Genomic DNA, 19838 nt, shown 5'->3' on the forward strand with positions numbered 1-19838 from the left:
CCTTTTGAATACATAATTCCTAGATGCTAGGGGCCCAGCCGATAGTTAATAAAAAATATAAATATGACAACATACACGATCAAAAAGCTCAACTATTAAATGAGACGGACAAACGTTCATTGACATACTTAAAGTAACATTTTGTTGTGTCCAATCATCAAGTCGGTAACGCTCTTCTCGGTTTCCGCAGTTAAATCTACCCACATACTAAATTATTTCAACTGAGGAGCGAAGCATCTATATAAGTGTTTCAATGTTTTATAGTTTCAACAGTTTCAAAACAACATACTATTACTGACTATCTATATTGAAGCTTTGTATAGTGCCAATAAAAAAAGGACACCATACTGGCCTACCATTGGTCAATTAAAATGTATACTGGTAATATAGTAATTTGGCATATCATTTGTATTGAATGACCAAGGTTATAACCAAGGTTTTAAGTTATTTACTTGAAGGGTGGGACACCATCCGATCTTCCCACATAAAGAAATTGTTCATCAAAAAAGTTGTTTTCTTATTTCATAAAAACACAAATGCTGGTTGTGGATCCCTCCCTTCTGCTAGATGGGAAGCCAATTTTCACAAAAGTTTTAATAGTCAATTAAAATAAAAATTTTTGCTGCAAAAAGAAAACATCACTGGCATTGAAGTGAAAATGTAAAAGAATATATTAAATATTTACAATAGTTTAGTTAATATCCAAGATGCACATAATGATTTTTTGTTGAAAATTTGTGATATTTAAAAAAAAAGGAGTAGAAACTCTTTATTATTTGGAACAATGATTCCTATAACAACAAATTACAGTATTTTAAGCGATGTTTCTCTATAATCAAATCCTAAAAATGAAAGAATATTCTTTCACTGTATCCTGTATTTACGTAATTTTGCACAAAAAATGTATGTACAATTTTGTTTATACTTACAAATGAATAATTTGCTAATTAAGTTCTAACACTCTACATAAGTTATTATTCATTTGACCTTTCTTCTGATTTTAGAGCTTCGCTTTTGTTGATGTTGTCATCCTTCTTTAATAAAATACTAATGTATGAAATTATTGAATGCAATTTTGAATGTCAAGATGCAAACAAACAAGGAAGTCAACATCAAGACTAAAATCATAACAGATTAATTGAATAATTATATCTTTAAAAAAAAATTCTATCAAAAATGAGTATGTTTTAAATCTACTTTTAATAATTATTGTAAAGTTGTTACGCTTTCTAAATTGTACCTAAGTGTTAAAGGAATCATTATTATTCATACGGAATTGAATGGAGTTCTAAAATATATTCTTCACTGTCCTGACTACTAACAAAGCTAGAGGTCTAACCATTTATTACCTTTTACTTAAAATATAAATCAATTCCCTTTTTTATCCTATCTATATACAATTTATACATCCTTTTTCTGTAGGCTTAATAACTTAAGATAGTTTATTTTGAGCTAATATATGTATTTATTTAATTTATGGTGTTTAAATAATGTAATAATGTATTAAATAATAATAAATGAGATGGACCAATATTCAGGTGTATAATTAAAACCTGTTTATCTTTCCACCTGACAAAATCTCACCTGGATGCAAACTCTGTATTACATGGATCTGTTAACAGCTGGATACTTGAACATGGATATGTTGCCATACTTCCTAAGAAAAAAATATTCTGCTATCAAAAAATAATATTTAGAAATAAAAGTTGTAGGAAGTGTTGTGAAGAAGAAAACAAATTTTTCCTGTACTTATTTTTCCACTGATGAACTCTTTTAGATGAGACCAGTGGCGTGCAAGTGGGAGGTGTAAACACCACCACCAAAATCTAAATTATGTACGCCTGGCTTTCTCCTTTCAACCCCTTTTAATTCACACCCCCTCCTGGTTAATTTTTGTGCACGGAACTGCTTTAAAAGATAAAACAACAATGAATATTCTTATGTTTCTTTTAATATTATCTGTAAAAAATATTCTGTTTTAAACATAGGGATGTATGGATGGGATACAGACATAACATTTAAATTTAGAGTTTTATCTTGAGAAAATTTCAACAAAATAGCTGGAGAACTTTAATTTGGATTATTATACAAAAAAAGTAAGGGTTACAAGAATTTTTTTTACAATATTTTACTCTGTCTTATGATTTACGATTTCTTCCAAAATAATGCTAAGGTAATTAAATTATTGATATATCAAGGGGCTGGTTAGAATAGTTACTTACAACTTAATCACAGCAGAGTTTCTGTTTTATCCCACCTATAAATATGGAACTTCATTGTCTGCTAATAGAATTATGAGATAAAGAAGACTAATGTATAGTAAGGAAATTGGTCATAATGAAAAAGGAACTATTAGATGGTTTCTTTAATAAGAAATTGTAACAGTTAAAACCTTATTAGAATCAGCTAAAATCTTTCTGTTAAAAAAGAATAAAAAAGGTAAGGTAGTATCTTAAACGGTTTTAAAAATCATTTATTTTTTTAAAGTTTTAATCGCCGCACATTTATTCAGAACCAAAACTAGTTTAATGGATTTTTTTAGTAATTAAAGAATTTTATAAACATTACAAATAATATTGCACATAACAATTTAATTTTTTTGCACTGCATATGAGAAAATTATATTAGATTCCAACATTATCTTTTAAAATGTAATTAAATATTTGATAATTAAGAACTGACATGTAATATTTTAATAAGTGTACGCTAACCAGATTCTTTAATTAAAAGAAGATATTTAAAAGACGCCTGCAAGAAATAACACGCTTTAACTGCTGAAAGACTGCCACAAGAAGACCCAATACCCCAAATTATAAGCCTTCAGCTTCAATAACAAAAAAGTTCTAGGCATTTCAAAATAGCATTTTATGTACAATGGAATTTTTGAAAGATTTCCAATGCTCATAAAAGAAAAAACAATATTATATTACGTTGCCTAGACATAAAATTATAACCTTATCTTTGTCAAAAACTTAGATTGCTGGTAACTGATTACATTTTTACAATAAAAACACCACATTTTATAGTCAAAATCTATGAAAAAAATTCGATTTAAGTTGCATTTTTAAACAAAAATAATAGCGGAAACAAAGGGGTAAACTAATACAAGCTTAGCTGTGATTGGTTGTTAAGCTGATTCAGCCTTCTGATTGGCTACAGTACATTCAGTACAACGCAAGTAAAACTTAGTTTTTTTTTAATGATTTTGACTATAAAAATGGGTATTTTTATTGTAAAAATAGACTTAGTTACTGGAAACCTAAATTTTTGACAAAAATAAGCTTATAATTTTGTTTCTAGGCCACGTAGTTTAATTTTAAAGTTTTCAACATGAGCATTGCAATTCTTTCAAAATTTCCATTGTACATAAAATGTCATTTTAAAATGCCTAGAACTTTTTTGTTATAGAAGCTGAAGGCTTCAAATTTGGGGTATTTGGTCTTCTTGTGGCAGTCTTTCAGCAGTTAAAGCGTGGTATTTCTTGCATGCTTCTTTTAAAGAAAAATAATTAGGTTTGTGCATGGTATGTCTTTTAAGTTCTCGTCAACATATAGAATAATAATTTATGCTCAATTTCAGGAAGTTTTTATGTCGGCTTGTAGTTTTTTCACATTTAGAGATATCTGTGCGTAAAATATATAAACCGACGAAGAAAAAATAAAAGAAAAAACAATCAATAATCATATGCCATATTTTTTCATCTTTCATATTAGGTTACTTTCATCCACCTTGTTAGCAAATCCTCTAAAAACTTGGACTAAAGCCATTAGCTTAAAAAAAATGCATCGTGACAATTAATTTCAAAATTAAAATTGCACTTACAAAAAATGGAAAGGGATTAGACTTGTTTTTTATTATTTAAGTTTGATAGTTTTTTCCCTATTTTTTTCTATTTTTTTAAAATGCATAAAAATCTAAAAAAAAAACTAAGGAGTAGTGTTATTAACATCAATCTCTCACTTTTGAAAACTATTGAAACGAATTGATCTATGGGTTTTAATTAAGAAATTTGACTGTTTATAGGCGATTTTTTTATTGGGCAGGAATAAAAAAATAAGGCCTTTCATACCAAAATGTGTACACTTTCTACCCAACAGCAGGTCTGCCTGGTTCTCACAGGGAATTTCTATTGGCGGAGCCTGATTACCTCTCTTTCTTAGTACCTTTATTGTCTGCTAGTATTTGTGTTGATTATGCTTAAAGGGACTGTGAACGTAAATTTTTCTCATCTTAATATCAAATCTTAACATTATCTCATTCATAATATCTCACAGATAGAGCAAAACGCGCTTTTGTTTGCTTAAAAAACGGCTTTTTCCGACGATTTTCATAAGGTACAAGGAAAGGAAGGAATTTTCCGTATTTTATAAAATGTGCATTAAAGTGCTTTTTTCTCCCATTACAGCTAAAATTAAACTTTTTCAAATAGTTCTTCATTTTTCCTAACGGTTAAGCTGACTTTTAACATAATCCTTACTTTAAACCAATGTATAGTTACTTAGAAATTGATAAAATAAGCAATATTTTTTGTTGAAAACCAAATACAATAACAAAGCTAGAATCAGGTTTTTTTATTAGTATCCAATTATCTTTAGATGGCCCATCTCTCGCCCACCTTTAATTACAAATTTGTAAATGATAAACACGCAATATTTCTTTATAAACAGTCTGATAAAAGTTTAAACTAATTCTCGAAAGTGGGTTATTTATTGTCCAACACAATAAAAAAGGATATTATTATTTTAAATAACCTATGAGATTCAACCCTTTGTAGACAGTGAGGTATTTTTTTGTCAATAATACGAATTTAAAATAGGTGTTTATTACCTAATTACTACGTTATAAAAAAACTAATTGGCAATTAAATATCATAAAATAAATCCTTAACAGTAAGTAAATTGTTTAAACTATATATGACAAGTTAAATATCCCTACAAACATTATAAGAAACAAAAACGTTCAGATTTTCCCTGTTTTTTCCTTTTTCCCTCCCAAAATACCATAAAATCAAGGCATTATTCCTGGATATTTTTGTTAATAGGACGTTTTTGGTTGATCAGTGTAGTGAAATGTGCTTAGAAAATGTTAAGATTTGATAATCAGATGAGAAATTTTTACGTTCACAATCCCTTTAATATGCTTTGTCATCTTGGAGGATGACCCTTAAACATCATTCTATGAACTAGTGCCCAAAGTCTTTAAAATCAGCCAAAAAAGGAACGCTGCATTGGTTACAGTGTCCTAGTGTGAGACAGATGAAAAAATGAACTCTGGATCCATTATCCAAGTTCAGTTGTAACCCATTTACTTGGTTTTCATAATAAAATCAGTAGTTATGTTAAATTTATTTATTCAAACAAGGAAATTCTTAAAGATTTATTCAAAACAATAGTACAAACAACAAAATGCATAAAACATACAGCATGACCCTCGAAAAAGTATTTTTAAGCATCTGCAGCCCATATTTCTCAATGAATTATCAAAAACTGTATATGTTCTTGTTCTCTGTAGATTTCCACATAAGTAGATTTAAAAATATTTTTTTTACATCAATTAACAGCTGAGATTTTTAGAGCCAAAGTTTTGAAAAAGTGGCTGAGGAAAAAAGTAACTTTTCAGGAAAAATGTTTTTTTAAAAGAAATGACGTGTTTTCCTCATAATTTCAATACTTTTTATAAAACTTGTATAAAGATGTTTCCAAGAAATTTATTTCATGCTGAAAGCACTTTTTTCACTTGCTCTAAAAGGCATTTTTAGATTAGTGTAAATTGCAAAAACACCCTTACAGAAAGAAATCCTATACAAAATAGTAGCAAATTGAAAGTTTACATAAACAGAAATCAAACACTTTTTATTTTATCAAAATAAGTTAAAAAACCAAAAAGTTACAGCTACAAACTTTTATTAAACATTTAATAATTTAAAAGATTTTTATGTTTCTTAGATTAATTTGATAAGTGGGCGTGAATTTATTGGTAAAGGTTGCGCTAATCCTTTCGGTAATGAGCATAAATTGGGGAGGGGTTTATTTAAGGTCATATTAATAAGTGGGAGATATTATAAGATTTGAGGGAAAATGGTTATAAGAAAAATGTACTCAGTAAAAATTGAAAAGTAGTTTTTTATATGTAAAAGTAACGTTTTTTTAATGCAATAAAAAATGTACCAATTGTAAACTTGCTCTTCTTTCTTATTTGTTTTTTAACTGGTTGATAAAAAGTAATATACTAATAAAAAACTAAGAAATATTTAGCAATATCCAGTTTCTCAAGCACTTTTTCCAAACTTTGGCTTCAAAAATCTCGGCTGTTAATTGATGTAAAAAAAAATATTTTGATATCCTTTGATGTAGAAAATTATAGAGAACAAGTACATATGAATCTTTTAATATTTTATTGGGAAATATAGGCTGCAGATGCTTAAAAATACTTTTTCGAGGGTCATGCTGTATATTAAACATGTGTCAGTCAACCTAAAAAAAGGGACTGTTGGAAACATAATTGTCACTTTCCATTTGATTTATGATTATTTCAATAGAGAAAGGTGTTTACCAAAGATTTCTACAATCCTATAAATAATTTCATTATATTGGTAAAATTTAAATTAACTTCTTTAATTATTTTTGTTTTAATTTGAATAAAAGATTAATATTATACAATCATAACAATTGAACCAGAGAATAATCTAAAACAGCTGTTTCAGGATTTATCTGATGTAGTATCTTTATTAAATTATAATTTTCAGGACCCTTCACCAAATAACTCTCATCAGAATATGGTTAATAGTTTAAAGGAAAAAATATTTAATTTAATAATAGTAATCATTAAAAAATTATTAGCCTTTGTTTTATTTCAAAAGGGATCACATAGAATATCTTGTTAAACCTGTTTAGAATATTCTATTATGCTACATTTTTAAAAATATTTAGCTATATGGATTATCCAAAAGTCTCTATTTAACAAAACTATTAAAGATTTTCTACTTAATTTTGCAGCTTTGTAAAGAAAAAATTGGAAAAACACCAAAAATCAACTTAAATACTAGTGGCTTCGCCACTAGCCTCTTGGGGTTGTGCCCCAAGAGGTAATTAAAAAAAATTTAAAGATAAAAATAAATAAAAAATTGGATGTGCCCACCTCCATTTCGAAAAAAAAATTGAGGGGGATTTTTTTGTTTTTTTGGGAAAATAGCTTAAAACAATCACAGGACCAGTAGGTATATTCCCTGAAGAGTAGAATCCAATTGGTTCAGTGGTTACTGAGATCTTAAGGGACAGACAGACAGACAGACGGACAGACAGATGGATGGACAGACAGACAGACATCGTTCTACTTATAGATAGTGCCATTACTGCTTCAAGCAGATAATACTTTAATTCAAAAACTATTTTTTTTTAGATTTTATTTTCATCAAAAAAATTTAATCTGGTAAATTAAAGAAATTTTCAAAATCATAATGTGTAATTTTGAGTCTAAAGTTTCTCAATGAAGAACAAATGTATACACAATAAAAAAAAACAAATACTAGACAAATTTTTTTAATAAAATTTTTATAAATTCAATTAATTATTTTGTTTTCAATCTTTCTTCATGGTATCCATCCTCATCCAATTTTCAATTATTGTTTGAAGCTTAAAGGGAAGCTTTTTGGTTTCATATCTCTTAAAATTTTAAAAATTACATTTACAACAAATAGTATATTTAAATAATATTAATATAATTTACCTGTGTTAAGTAATAATTATAAGATGACAGAGTTATTTAAATTAGTTATTAAAATCATACCTACTACGGCTCACACAATTCTAAAAGAAAAATATTTAAGATGTAGTCTGCAATAAATATAGCAGTCAACCTTGATCTTATATTATTCATTTTGATACATTTTGGTAAATTTAACAAGGCTAATGAATCAAATTTATTTTAAGTTTTAATATTTTCTTTACCTGAATACACCCTATGCAATTACCACCTTGACGAATTAAACATTGGCCAGCAGCAGCATACTAAACAAAATAATATAAATTATAATCTAAATATTTTACATATAGCATCAATAATTATCACTTAAAGTACCTGTGGAAATTTTCTGATCAGATCTACAACAAGTAATTTGTCTAATTCAAAAATCAGATTAAAAGGAATGTTACATCTGGCAATAGGTACCGCACATGAAAATGTAGCACAATCTAGATAAGATAAAACACTATTGTTAATTTTGTCTCTAAATGAGTGAAGCATATCTATTGATAAAAGCTTAAACTTACTTCCTACACACAGTCCTTTTTGAACAAAAGGAAGTAAACCAAATATCCTGTTCTGTAGCTCATCTTTAGAAGCTGATGGATTTCCATCTACAAAACCTATCATCACAACAATAGCAGTAATTAAAACAATTCTCATTTTTTTCTGAAATATTTATCATAAATTTATCAAAACTTAAATATTAAAATTACAATCCAATTATTTGATTTTTTAAATACAATACATAATGATTATTTTCTCTAGAATAGTATTCATGTGATCATTGTTTGTACACTAGTTTATACTTTCTTGGCTTGGCATCTCTAAAATTATAAAACATTTTCTTCTTTTTATGTAATTAAATATTCATATGATATTAAAATTCTGTGGTATGAGTTACTGCAAGAAATACTAGTGAAATTCAATAATAATGAATCAAAGTATACCTGGCTGCTGTTATACATTTTTGTAAACAACCTATACATTCACCACCTTGGCTTATAATACATTTGATGGATTCTGCATACTAAAATAAATCTAGATTTTAATATTCAGAAAAACAAAAAAAAATCAAAGATTCAAAATAAATTTCTTAGAATGGTATGAAGATAGTTAAAAGGAATTAAGCAATGAAACCTGTGGAAGATTCTGGAGAAGATCTCCACCAATTAGTCTGTCTAATTGAAACACCATGTGAAATGGGAAGTTACATTGAACAACAGGAACTGCACATTGGAAAAGTGCACATTCTAATTAGAAAAATATTTAATTATCAGAGGTTTTTATTGCTAAGCTTCTTCCTTATTAAAATGTCTCATACATATTAGGATAATGGCATTTTATTTTAGCTGAAATATCTAATAATCACTTATGAGTGAGTCTACCTGACAGTATGATGGTAAGACTGTCTTAGCTCTATAAATATAGTTTTGAAATTATTTAAATTTATACTTACGGGCAGCACAAACACCCTTATTCACCATTGGAACCATGTTTTGCACCACTGTTATTATCTGATCTTTGGACATTTTCTCCTTACCTTGTACTAAACCTAACAAAACTACTAAATAACAAAATATTGTGATCTTCATTATGGCTCTGGAAATTGAAAAACAAAAACAAGTTTATCAAGATGTTACTAGTTCATATTTAATTAAAACTAATCTTTTCTTTTTAAAATATGTGAAAGTGAAAGAAAAGAATGGGCAAGAGCTTCAAATAACTTTCCCTACAAGGAAAGAAACCTGCCTTAATTTTGTTTTAGGTCTTTGAAAATCAGCTGAAGAAAATAAAGTATATAAATATGGATTTATAGCAATATCAGGTCCATACAAAAGAACAAAAGTAAAATGTGAGTTAAAGTTTGTTGAAAATATATGATTTGCCACTACTTTAACCTACAGTGAAAAACTAAAAGCAATAATGCTTCTACCAGCATAACTGAAGAAGCAAAATTTAATGAAATTCATTTTTCTCTGCAGCTTAAGGGCCCTTGATTTTTTTTTTGGGGGGGGGGGTTAGTTGAAAGGAATATGCATCTATGCTTATTATATATGATATTAGATTTATTTACAATGAAAAATAGAAACAGATACTTTTTTATATTTTTTATTTGGTTTTCTGTTCTTATGTCATAAAATATACTATATATAAGTCTAAAAGGTATATTGTATAGGATAAATTGTCAACATTCATCAAATAGTTTCCAATAGATATAGCATTTTACAAATTCATTTTCCCAAAAAATGATATTCTAAAAGGAAAAGGATTTTCCTCATATATTAATTTAATTTAAACACACATGTTACCTAAGGAATAAGGATATTAAGACTGGACAACCTAATTAAGGAAATAATAAAAAGTTTGTTTTTAAAACAATGTTTAGGATGTACATATGAAGGCATCAGTTTTACACAGAATAATTGATTATAATAAGGAGGGTCAGTTTGTGTGCGTAATTCTGTAAAGTTGGGTGTTAGGTTCTAGTCAAATGCTCTTATCAAGTCAAAGTGTTCTTAATTACAATCAATGAAATGGTCCATAATAAAGAACGGTTTGACTTAATAAGAGCATTTGACTAAAGCCAAACCCCAACTTGACGGAATTACGCTAAAATTTACCCTCTTTTTATTTCAATTATTATTTTCCACAGCTCACTTAGTTTACTGTTAAAAGATCTAACTCAATCATAAATCATAAGTGTTTACCTAATTAATATTCCATTTCTTCACATTACTAATTCAACATAATATTATCACTTTTGAATTTGTTATTAAACATTCTTTTGTAATGTAATAACATATCATTTAACTGATTTATGTTTAAACTAAATACATATATGTCAATGATATTTCACAAATCTGTAATTTTATTGCAATATAATTAAATATTAAGTTTTTATTCTATAATTAAGACACAATAAAATCTGTCCCGAATTTGTATTAATTTTGAGGAACACGACTCCAGTGACGTCATATTTTTCTTTCCCGAAAAAGGGAAGGGGGGAAGAAAATCTCTTTTCTCCAATCTCTTTTTTCTTCCCCCCTTCCCTTTTTTTCTTTCCCCCTTCCCTTTTTCGGGAAAGAAAAATATGACGTAACTGGAGTCGTGTTCCTCAAAATTAATACAAATTCGGGACAGTTTTTATTGTGTCTATAATTAACTCTAGATCAACGTTTACATTTTAAACCTTGTGACTTACAAGTTGACTCATTATTTCTACAACTTATTTAAAATTGCCAATAAAAAATACGCCAAGCAATTATTCAGATTAGACCTTAAGGAGTATAAATATCCCATGAAATTGATGCTTAAAATGTCTAAGTAGTGGTTACCATATGCATTATGCTCTGTATGCAGTTTTTGACATTTTTATCCACCAGGGCTGCGACGAAAATGCTTCATAAGGTAAGGTACCTTCTCTTCTGAGGGTAAAATAATTTTGCGACCAACTTATGGCATAATGCACCATCCTGGAATCAGCTTAGTCAGAGGAGTATACACCAAAGTTTTTTTTTCAGAAATAACTCAAAATATCAGGTCAAAACAGTTTTTTTGTAGATTTAGTGGTCAGGATCAATACAGTCTTTTGATCCTTGAACCCCTCCTTTAAGGCAAATTAAGGAAGGTAGATCAAGCCATAATTTGGTATAAAAATTGATAATAAAGAGTGGGCTGTTTATTACACTAGTCCCCAAAGTAAACAACTTCGGGGACTTTGATTGAATTCTAATTGGTTGGATCATTCATTCCAAACGTTTGAACCAATAAATGTAATCTACATAAGGGTTATTTTGTGTATTATCATTGGGTATGCACATCATTTTATCGACCATTGTCTTATTCCTTTAGTTTCTTGGGGTCTAGTATAAGCTACCTGGGGGAGAAGGTGGCCAGTTAACAAAGGAATCATTCAGCCACGGACACCAATCCACTGAAATAATAATATGTGGAACATAACATCCAAACAAGAATGATAACAATCCATAAAAGCGAAGCTCAACAAAACTGACAGTCAGACTGAGCAATTAACTGTCATTGGCAATTAACATTGAAATTTTTAAAAATTTGAATGAAAATTCCATAGAAATCGATCATAAAGTTACTTAAATATGGAATCTTACATTTTAAGACTTGATTATAGAGATGCTTTGCTTATAACATTATGCCTAATGATTCTATGAATACATTTTTCATAAATCAAGGAAATAGGATAATTTTATTATACAAAATAATGATTTTAAAAATCTAAAATTGCAAAATTGGACATACAGACTTTCTGGTAATGATTATTTATTTGCTACGCTTTCTGAATTGTACCTAACTCTTACAGGAATCACCATGTCAAGAAAAAAGGAAAATTTTAACATGTCTTAGTTAACAAGAGAGCTGTCTGTTACATACGTACCTACTATAACTATAGAAAAGCTTCGCTTTTAAAAATTAATTGAATCTAATACTAAAATGTGTAGAGTACAAAAAAAGGAAAAAAACAGCAGAACAAATTTTTATAATTTCAAGCGTCATTTGCAACTTAAAAAAAGACTTAGAAAAATATGTCATTTACAGATAAAACTTAAAACTGTAACTGTTTTCTTTTAACAAATTTAGATAAAAATCCAAGCAATGTTTCAAACATTTTAATTTTATTTAAGTACACATTTTTGAGAATAAAAACCACTCGTATAAATTATACTAGTACCCAAAAGTTTATGATAACTTCTCTCATTACTTAAGCAAACACTTTAGGTACTTTTATCAAATCTTTATTGGTTGGTTTATAAAATAGTAGTGTCTAAACTTTCCATTTAATCTACGCAATTTTGTTGATCATAATTGGGCCTTTATATATATTTCTCCAATTAATTAACCATTAACCAGCTTCATTTACTCTCTCCTCCTTTATACAAACTTCTATTTAACTTCATCCAAAAACCAGGTTTGTTTAAGAATTAAATTGCTAATTACACAGACACAAGAAAAATAATTTTTGTTGTACAATGAAACTTTTATTTGAATGACTGCATCAGTGCATACCTGTCTCGATTTCATCTGTTGATATGTGAGTCATTTTTATTCTGAAATTAGTTAAGGGTGATTAAATCCCAGTAAGAAAATAAATTTTGCAAAATTTTGAGCGAATCATTTTTTTAGGTAAACTCCCCCAAAATAGTTCTAAACTTTCCCAGAACCTATGAGAAGCTACACACACAGATAGACACAGTTTTAATGCCTAAAAAGATTAATCAAACCGTTTTACATTCCCCAAATACCAATCCTAAAATAAAAGACGCAGTATTCAAATGGAAGGAAAATCAACTCTTAAGTTTTAATCTGGGTGAAATGTTTGAAATTGCAGGGATCAAAAGGCATAAGATAATAGACGACAATGATATTAAACAAAATTACAACCACTTCAGAAGATTACAAATAGTGGTTGAAACGTGTGGACACTCAACTTAATGAACTAACAAATCAAAATTTGATAAAAAGTCCCCAAAGTTGTTACTAAGGTAATGTTATCATTAAACGTTGGGGACTAGTTTAACAAAAAGTCTAATATCATTATCCCCTGCCTTCCTAATGATATTATGTTGAAACAAAATACGAAAATATAATTTCTCGTATTCATTCGAATCCGTTGGACAGGAACCGGTTCTCATCCATACGAAAAAACTATGTCTAGCATCGTATTATATCCAGTTTTCTACTAATATAGAAATGTACAATCATAAGATTAAAACCAGTTTTTTTAGCCGGTGCCTCCGGCACCTCGGGGCTAAAAAAACTAGTTTTAATCTTATAATTGTACATTCCCATATAAACAACCCCTTAAATAGTGGATGTAAATATTCATTTATTTCCCTGGTATCTCATTTATATCCCTGGTATGATTTTAGAAGATTTTTAATTTTTTTTGGAAGATTTTATAATTTTTATTAATTACTAAAAGAAAGAAAAATGAAATAAAAGGAAATAAATGAAAGTTAAAAACCAAAATTAAACCACATTTTAGCATGAAAAAATGAGTTTTTTGTTTAAATGAGAATGATATTCCTGTCCAGTTTTTAAACTGGACAGGAATACCCCATTCTATATCCGCGGAAAGCCGTTTATAATACGATACGAGAAATAACTATTATACTTTATTACTCAGTAGCCAACCAACTGTATAACTTGGAATTGAAGAACATCATTACTTCAGAATAAAAAATATTGGTGGTGTAAGTTTTGGAAGTTACTTCCCCAGAAAAAGTTATAAACCTTTCTTAGACCTATAAGATGCATCAATGCATATGATCATATCGGTTCAGCGGTTAGCGAAATCCTTCTCTACAATGGATATAAAATATACGTGGAATTTTGAAAAGGGGAAAAATTATCGTTAATTTAGTTTATTAACACGGACAACATTTAATGATAAGTTGGTTGATTCAGTAGGAGGGGAGGATATGGGGTAAATTTGGTGGATCTGGGGGATCGTTATTTCTGCACTTACAAGTTTCACTTATTTAATAACAGGATAATCTGATTTAAGTCCAAGTAATAAAAAATCCTTTTTCGCTACCCATACAGTCAGACTGTCAGACATCTATTTTTTTATAAGGAAAGATTTTGGTAGAATTATTGGAACACTTTATAGATGTGTGAAATGCCAACTTTGAATAGGATTCTATGTTTAAGTAAGGAGCCAATTTAATCACAATGAAATAAACATGCAAGATTTGGTTTTTTTAATACGATTTAACACAGTGGTTTAAAAATATCTTTTCTTCAGAATTGGTATATTCAATTTACAGAATAGATTTCAAGAAAGAAGCCAAATTTGTCACAGTGTGGAATAAAATGACTATAATTTAAAATTTTGAAAATTTTGGTGTGTCCAAATTTTGGTGTATGAAATGTCAAAAATCCACCATATTTGTAAAAACGTTGGTTTATGGCGTCAAAGTTTTTTTGCTGGGTGTAATCTACCAAAATCCCTAAAATCAGTAAGGGGGGGGGGGGGGGTTATTATTATATCATTTTTTTTAAATTATTAAATAATATTACCTCTATATAAAAAAAATCATGAAGAGAACTGAGCAACTACCTCATACCTGGCGTGTAATATCGAGTAAAGTTTTAAACACTGTTTAGAATGGCCAATAAATATATATATATTATATACATAGGGGAAATGGAAATGTGTTGGAGGTTAGGAATGCCAGTTTTTTTAGCCCCGTGGTGCCTAAGGCACCGGCTAAAAAAACTGGTTTAAATCTTATGATTGTACATTTTTATATTCGTAGAAAACTGAATATATTACGATGCTAGACATAGTTTTTTCGTATGGACTAGAACTGGTTCTAATCCACCGGATTAGAATCGGTTTCAAATAAATGCGAGAAAATATTTTAGGGGTTTAATTTTTTCCAGGGGTAATTTCTCTTTTGTGGTGGGTGTGACTCTCCCCGAAATAAACTTCCCTGTACTAATAAGAACCTTTACTGTAAAGGAGAACCATATCGGGAAATCTATTAGCGAGATATTAAGTTACAAAAAGACCTACTGACTATATATATTTTTTTTTACTCATAACGTTTTCCTCTCAAGCTTGAAGTCAAAACGTGTGAGTTAAGTAAGGCAGTAGGAAAGTTATATTGTAAAATAAATCTACAAGAATTAAAGGGTAAAATGCTAGGAATCTATATAAAGGATAAGACAATGACCAATAAACTGACGTACATTCAAAATGATAATACCCAAAATTTCAAGAAACATTAAAGTAAAAGAATAGAGTGAACACAACTATATGTCACTTGGGGTGGGGGGGTGGTCTGTGCCGACTTTCAATTTGATCTTAATTTTAGCCAATAGCATCGGAAATAACACAACCAAGTCACATCGTAATGGGACCCTATCCAGATCTTGTATTAGGTCTTTCTAGTAATCAATTTGCTAGCAGACGAAAAAGGTCCCCACCACTTGGTCCAAGTAGTTGTTTAATATCTATAATACAAAGTAGCTTAATATCTATAATACAAAGTAGCTTAATGTCTGTCTGTCCGTCCCTGAATATCAGGGTAATTAATAAACCAATTGGATTCTACTCCTCAGGGAATATGTCTACTGGTCATGTGGCGGTTTTAGGCTATTTTGGTGGTCGCACCACCACAGGTACTTTTTTTAAATTTCCTCTATGGGTCTTTGCCGCTAGTACTTATATATTTGTTCAAGAAAAAAGCCAAGTTTGTCAAAGTAGTATAAAATCATTGCAATTTTAATTTTAGATCATTTTTGGTGTAATGATAATACGCAAAATGATAATACTCAAAATTACCCCTTCTGTAGATTACAATTAGTTGTTAAAATTTTTGGGCACTCACTTTAATAAACAAACCCATTAAAATAGTCCCAAAAGTTTTTCAGCCAACGAGTAATAAAAGGTTATTATAAAACTTTGGGGACTTGTGTAATGTTCCCTTCCTTCCTGGTAAAATACTATCTTTGTGATTTATTAAAAAACAAAGGTAACACAAATAAGTTTAATAGCAATGTAATCTTTTTTACTCGTTGCTTAAAAACTTTAATTGTTAATTTTAATTTATTTCCTAAATTTTCAACCAATAATTTTGATCTTAGGAAAGGATAATGGTGTTTATCATCATTAGAGATGTACATCAATTCATAGTCCATTGTTATATCCCTTACGATTGCTTTATTCTTACAATAACACTGTATATCTATCGACTATACCTTTTTTGTATTGTACGCTATCTATTTCTATATTGTTATGAAACTTAATTCCGATATTACTTTAGATTTCCCCCGTAAGTTTTTATACACAAGATTTTCAGCTGTTTTCTTGTTATAAACACATTGAATATTCCTGTGACAATAAGGAATACTTCAGAAAACTTTAATCGGTTCTAGAAATCCAGTACTTCCATTTGATTTATTTTTACCGATTATTTGATTTTCTTAGCTGATATTGAAGTTATTTAACTAAAAAAAGTGTAAAGATTTTCTATACCAATGAGCAACAAAGTACATAGGTTGTATAGAGTTATTTGTAGAGCATTTGTTGACACCTTAACATCGGCCCTTGCTCATGCCTAGCTCATCTGAGGTCAAATCTTAGGAAGGAAATGTCCGCCCATTTTCGAAAAAACTTCTTTCCATGACCCTTTTTGTTTAACAAATTTATTCTTTATTTATGACCACTTAACATCTGCTACATCTAATTAGCTTTGTACATATTTCCTTTATCCAAGTTTTATTTGTGCTTCGCTAACTATTGTTGTAGTCATCCTGGTTTTTTATTTTCCCAAATCTTTAATTTTGAACACCTTAGTGCATTAGAGGGGGGGGGGGGTTAAGAAAAGCCCCATTTAAAGAGAAGTTTAAGAGGCCTCCCAAAACATTCATGTTAATATTGTAAGAGGCATCAAGTTGATCTTTAAGTTATATAAGTTCTTAAGATTATGCCACAAATTTATTACTGCAGTTGATATTTTAGACAAATTGCAGCAAAAGGATTACTTTTATCATCTTATGCTTCAAAATAAAATTTATATGTTGACTTTTTAGAAATAGGTCACATGCTTGCAGGATAAGGTATAGTATACCTGAAGAAAAAAAACTATGTCGATCACATCAAATAGAGGCGAAGCATAATATATAAAAATATATAAAAAAAAAAAGAAAAGGGGAAAAAGATAAAAAGAGGCTATTTTGTCCAAACTTTAGAACCAATATATTTACATGCATATAAGCCCAAGGAAGGGGATAAAGGCAGATATAAGGTATAACCAACAAGTGAAATAAATCTAAAATAATATTTGGAGGCAAATGGAGAGGTCGTCAAGTTTACGATGTGTTGCCCCCCAACGACAGCTAAATATTATGTATAGGTTTCGTGATTTTTTTCCGAATTAATTTCGTTATTGGTATAAGCTGGGATAAAGGGGAGTTTTTAAATTATGCTTTTACTATATGAATATGCAAAACAAAATGCAGTGGAGAGAAAATATACACAAAACTTTTTTAATAAGTAAGGCGAACTGTTTTGAATATTCATTTTATTAAATAGGATGTTTAATGTCTTCGTTTTGTTTCATAAACATACGTTATAAGCACAAATTTTAAGCTATTAAATATTAAAAAGATAAAATACGATAATCTCTAAACGAATCTAATAAAATGGCTCAAAATAATCGATATATTATTGCGTAGATGTTGCACCAGATTTTCATTTACTCTAATAAAGTGATAATTGCAGCTGGGATACCCTCCCCGGCCCTTCTACTAATTAAACACTCTAGTAAAAAGAAAGATAGAAAGACGGAAAAATCTACAAACAGCCAGACAAACAAAAATACTTGCACTATTTAAAACATATTAATTTTTATACTATTTGTACCTGTCACTTTTTATAGCAACCCTTATCTACAATTTACTCAGTATCCTTATACTTAAGTAACAGGATGTTTGTCTGTTTGTACTGAATGATCCTGTAATTACTGAATCGATCGGGTTCTCCTTAAATGGGTAGCTTCTCCCGGGAAGGTTTATAACTATTTTGGGGGAGGGTACCACCACCCTCCAAAGAGTATCGACAAAAATAAATTAAATAAAAAAACGCAGCTCTGCGGACATTTTTGCAAGTAGCTAAAAACATCGGTAACTAACACTATCTATCGGCGAAAAATCTATTTTTGGTAAATAGCTGAATTTAAAATAGATTGAAAAGAAACAATTTTACGTGTCCCTAGCGGCCTCTAGGGGCGTAGCCGCTCGTATGTATTAAGTTTATGAAGTTTATAAATAATTTCTACTTTAGCTCTATAATTTTACGTAATGACATTTTTGAGCCAATGCATTTGTAAATTGTATTTCAAATTTGCCTTGTATAATTTTGAGAGAAAAAAAACTCTAGTTTAGTTTATAGAACTCAAAGCATGTTCTATAAAGGTTTGCTTCTTTAATTCTATCTGTCTGTCTGAATTTTCTAAACTTTTTTTTGTAAAATCAGAGTTTTCTGTGCATTATACGGTTCTTTTTATCGTTCCGCTACGTGATTAGACGATAAAATAAAAAGAAATCAAAGCAAAACATCTTCAAATATGGATTTAAAATCGATTAAAATCCGCTGGAAAATGAATGAAATCATGTATCGTAACGTATTATAGACAATTTTCTAAGAATAACGGAATTTAGGAAACATGATTTTTCAGTATGGGTAAGAATCCAGCGGATGTTGATTGTTTTCGAAACCTTACTGTATTAATATTTACTTGATCAAATTTTGCTATAAAAGGACATACCAATTGAGTTCTTATATGAAAGTTTTGCCACTGTGATTACTAAATAAACCGGAAATGTATGAAATACTAAACTTATGCATCTTATTAATCAACTTGTAATAAGATTATTTTGTTTTTGAAGTGAAGCTTTTCTATCTGTAGGGTCATAGACGTCCAAGGGAGGGGGGTGGTAAAGTGGGGATTATCCCCCCCAAACGAATTTGGGGGTGCCGTTGGGGGTAAATAACCCCCCCCCCCCCCGAAAAAAAAATAAACAAATAAAAAATTTTGGAAGCGCGCATTTTTAATACTAGATATTTAATAAAATTTAAATTACCCCCCCAAAACTTTTACCCCGGGGGTAAATTTTGGGGGGTGGTAAACAGATTTCAGGGGGGGTAATTCCCCCCCCCCCCCCATCTCCAAGCGAATTATACTCCCGGGGTAAAAATTTTGGGCGGGAAAAAAAAATTTGCGGCGCGCTTCGCGCGTTATTTTACCTCCCCCCCCCCATACAAAAAAACTTGGACGCCCCTGTGTAGGGTCTTTCTGTATGTCATTAAAAATCGTACTAACTCTAGGGGATAAGAGAATTATTGATAATTTAATGTTTAAATATCCAGGGAGGAAGGGGACAATAGTCTGAGTATTACAAAGTTTCATAAAAACATTCTCTTATACTTTAGCTTAACAACTTCGTCTAATTCTATTGAATTTCAATTGGTTGGTTCCTTAAGTACAATGTCTAAACATTATAATCACTAATTGTAATCTAGGGAAGGGGTAATTTGTGTATCATCATAGGGG

General features: G+C 29.5%; 1 protein-coding gene across 1 annotated transcript in view; it reads right to left on the bottom strand.

Moving 5' to 3' along the window:
- LOC145328993 (corticotropin-releasing factor receptor 1-like) overlaps window positions 1-12817 on the bottom strand; it is a 95793-nt gene extending 82976 nt beyond the window's left edge. Inside the window, exons 1-3 of the mRNA XM_080172985.1 lie at window positions 12781-12817; window positions 11621-11677; window positions 1585-1657 (exon numbers count right to left, since the gene is read on the bottom strand). Coding sequence (XP_080029111.1) covers window positions 1585-1657; window positions 11621-11677; window positions 12781-12814 — 164 coding nt within the window. The 5' untranslated portion in view covers window positions 12815-12817. The remainder of the gene's footprint in view (window positions 1-1584; window positions 1658-11620; window positions 11678-12780) is intronic.
- Between the last annotated feature and the right edge of the window lie 7021 nt (window positions 12818-19838).

This window comes from Acartia tonsa, chromosome 9, assembly GCF_053477335.1.
Source record: "Acartia tonsa isolate MP-2025a chromosome 9, ASM5347733v1, whole genome shotgun sequence".
Taxonomy (NCBI): domain Eukaryota; kingdom Metazoa; phylum Arthropoda; class Copepoda; order Calanoida; family Acartiidae; genus Acartia; species Acartia tonsa.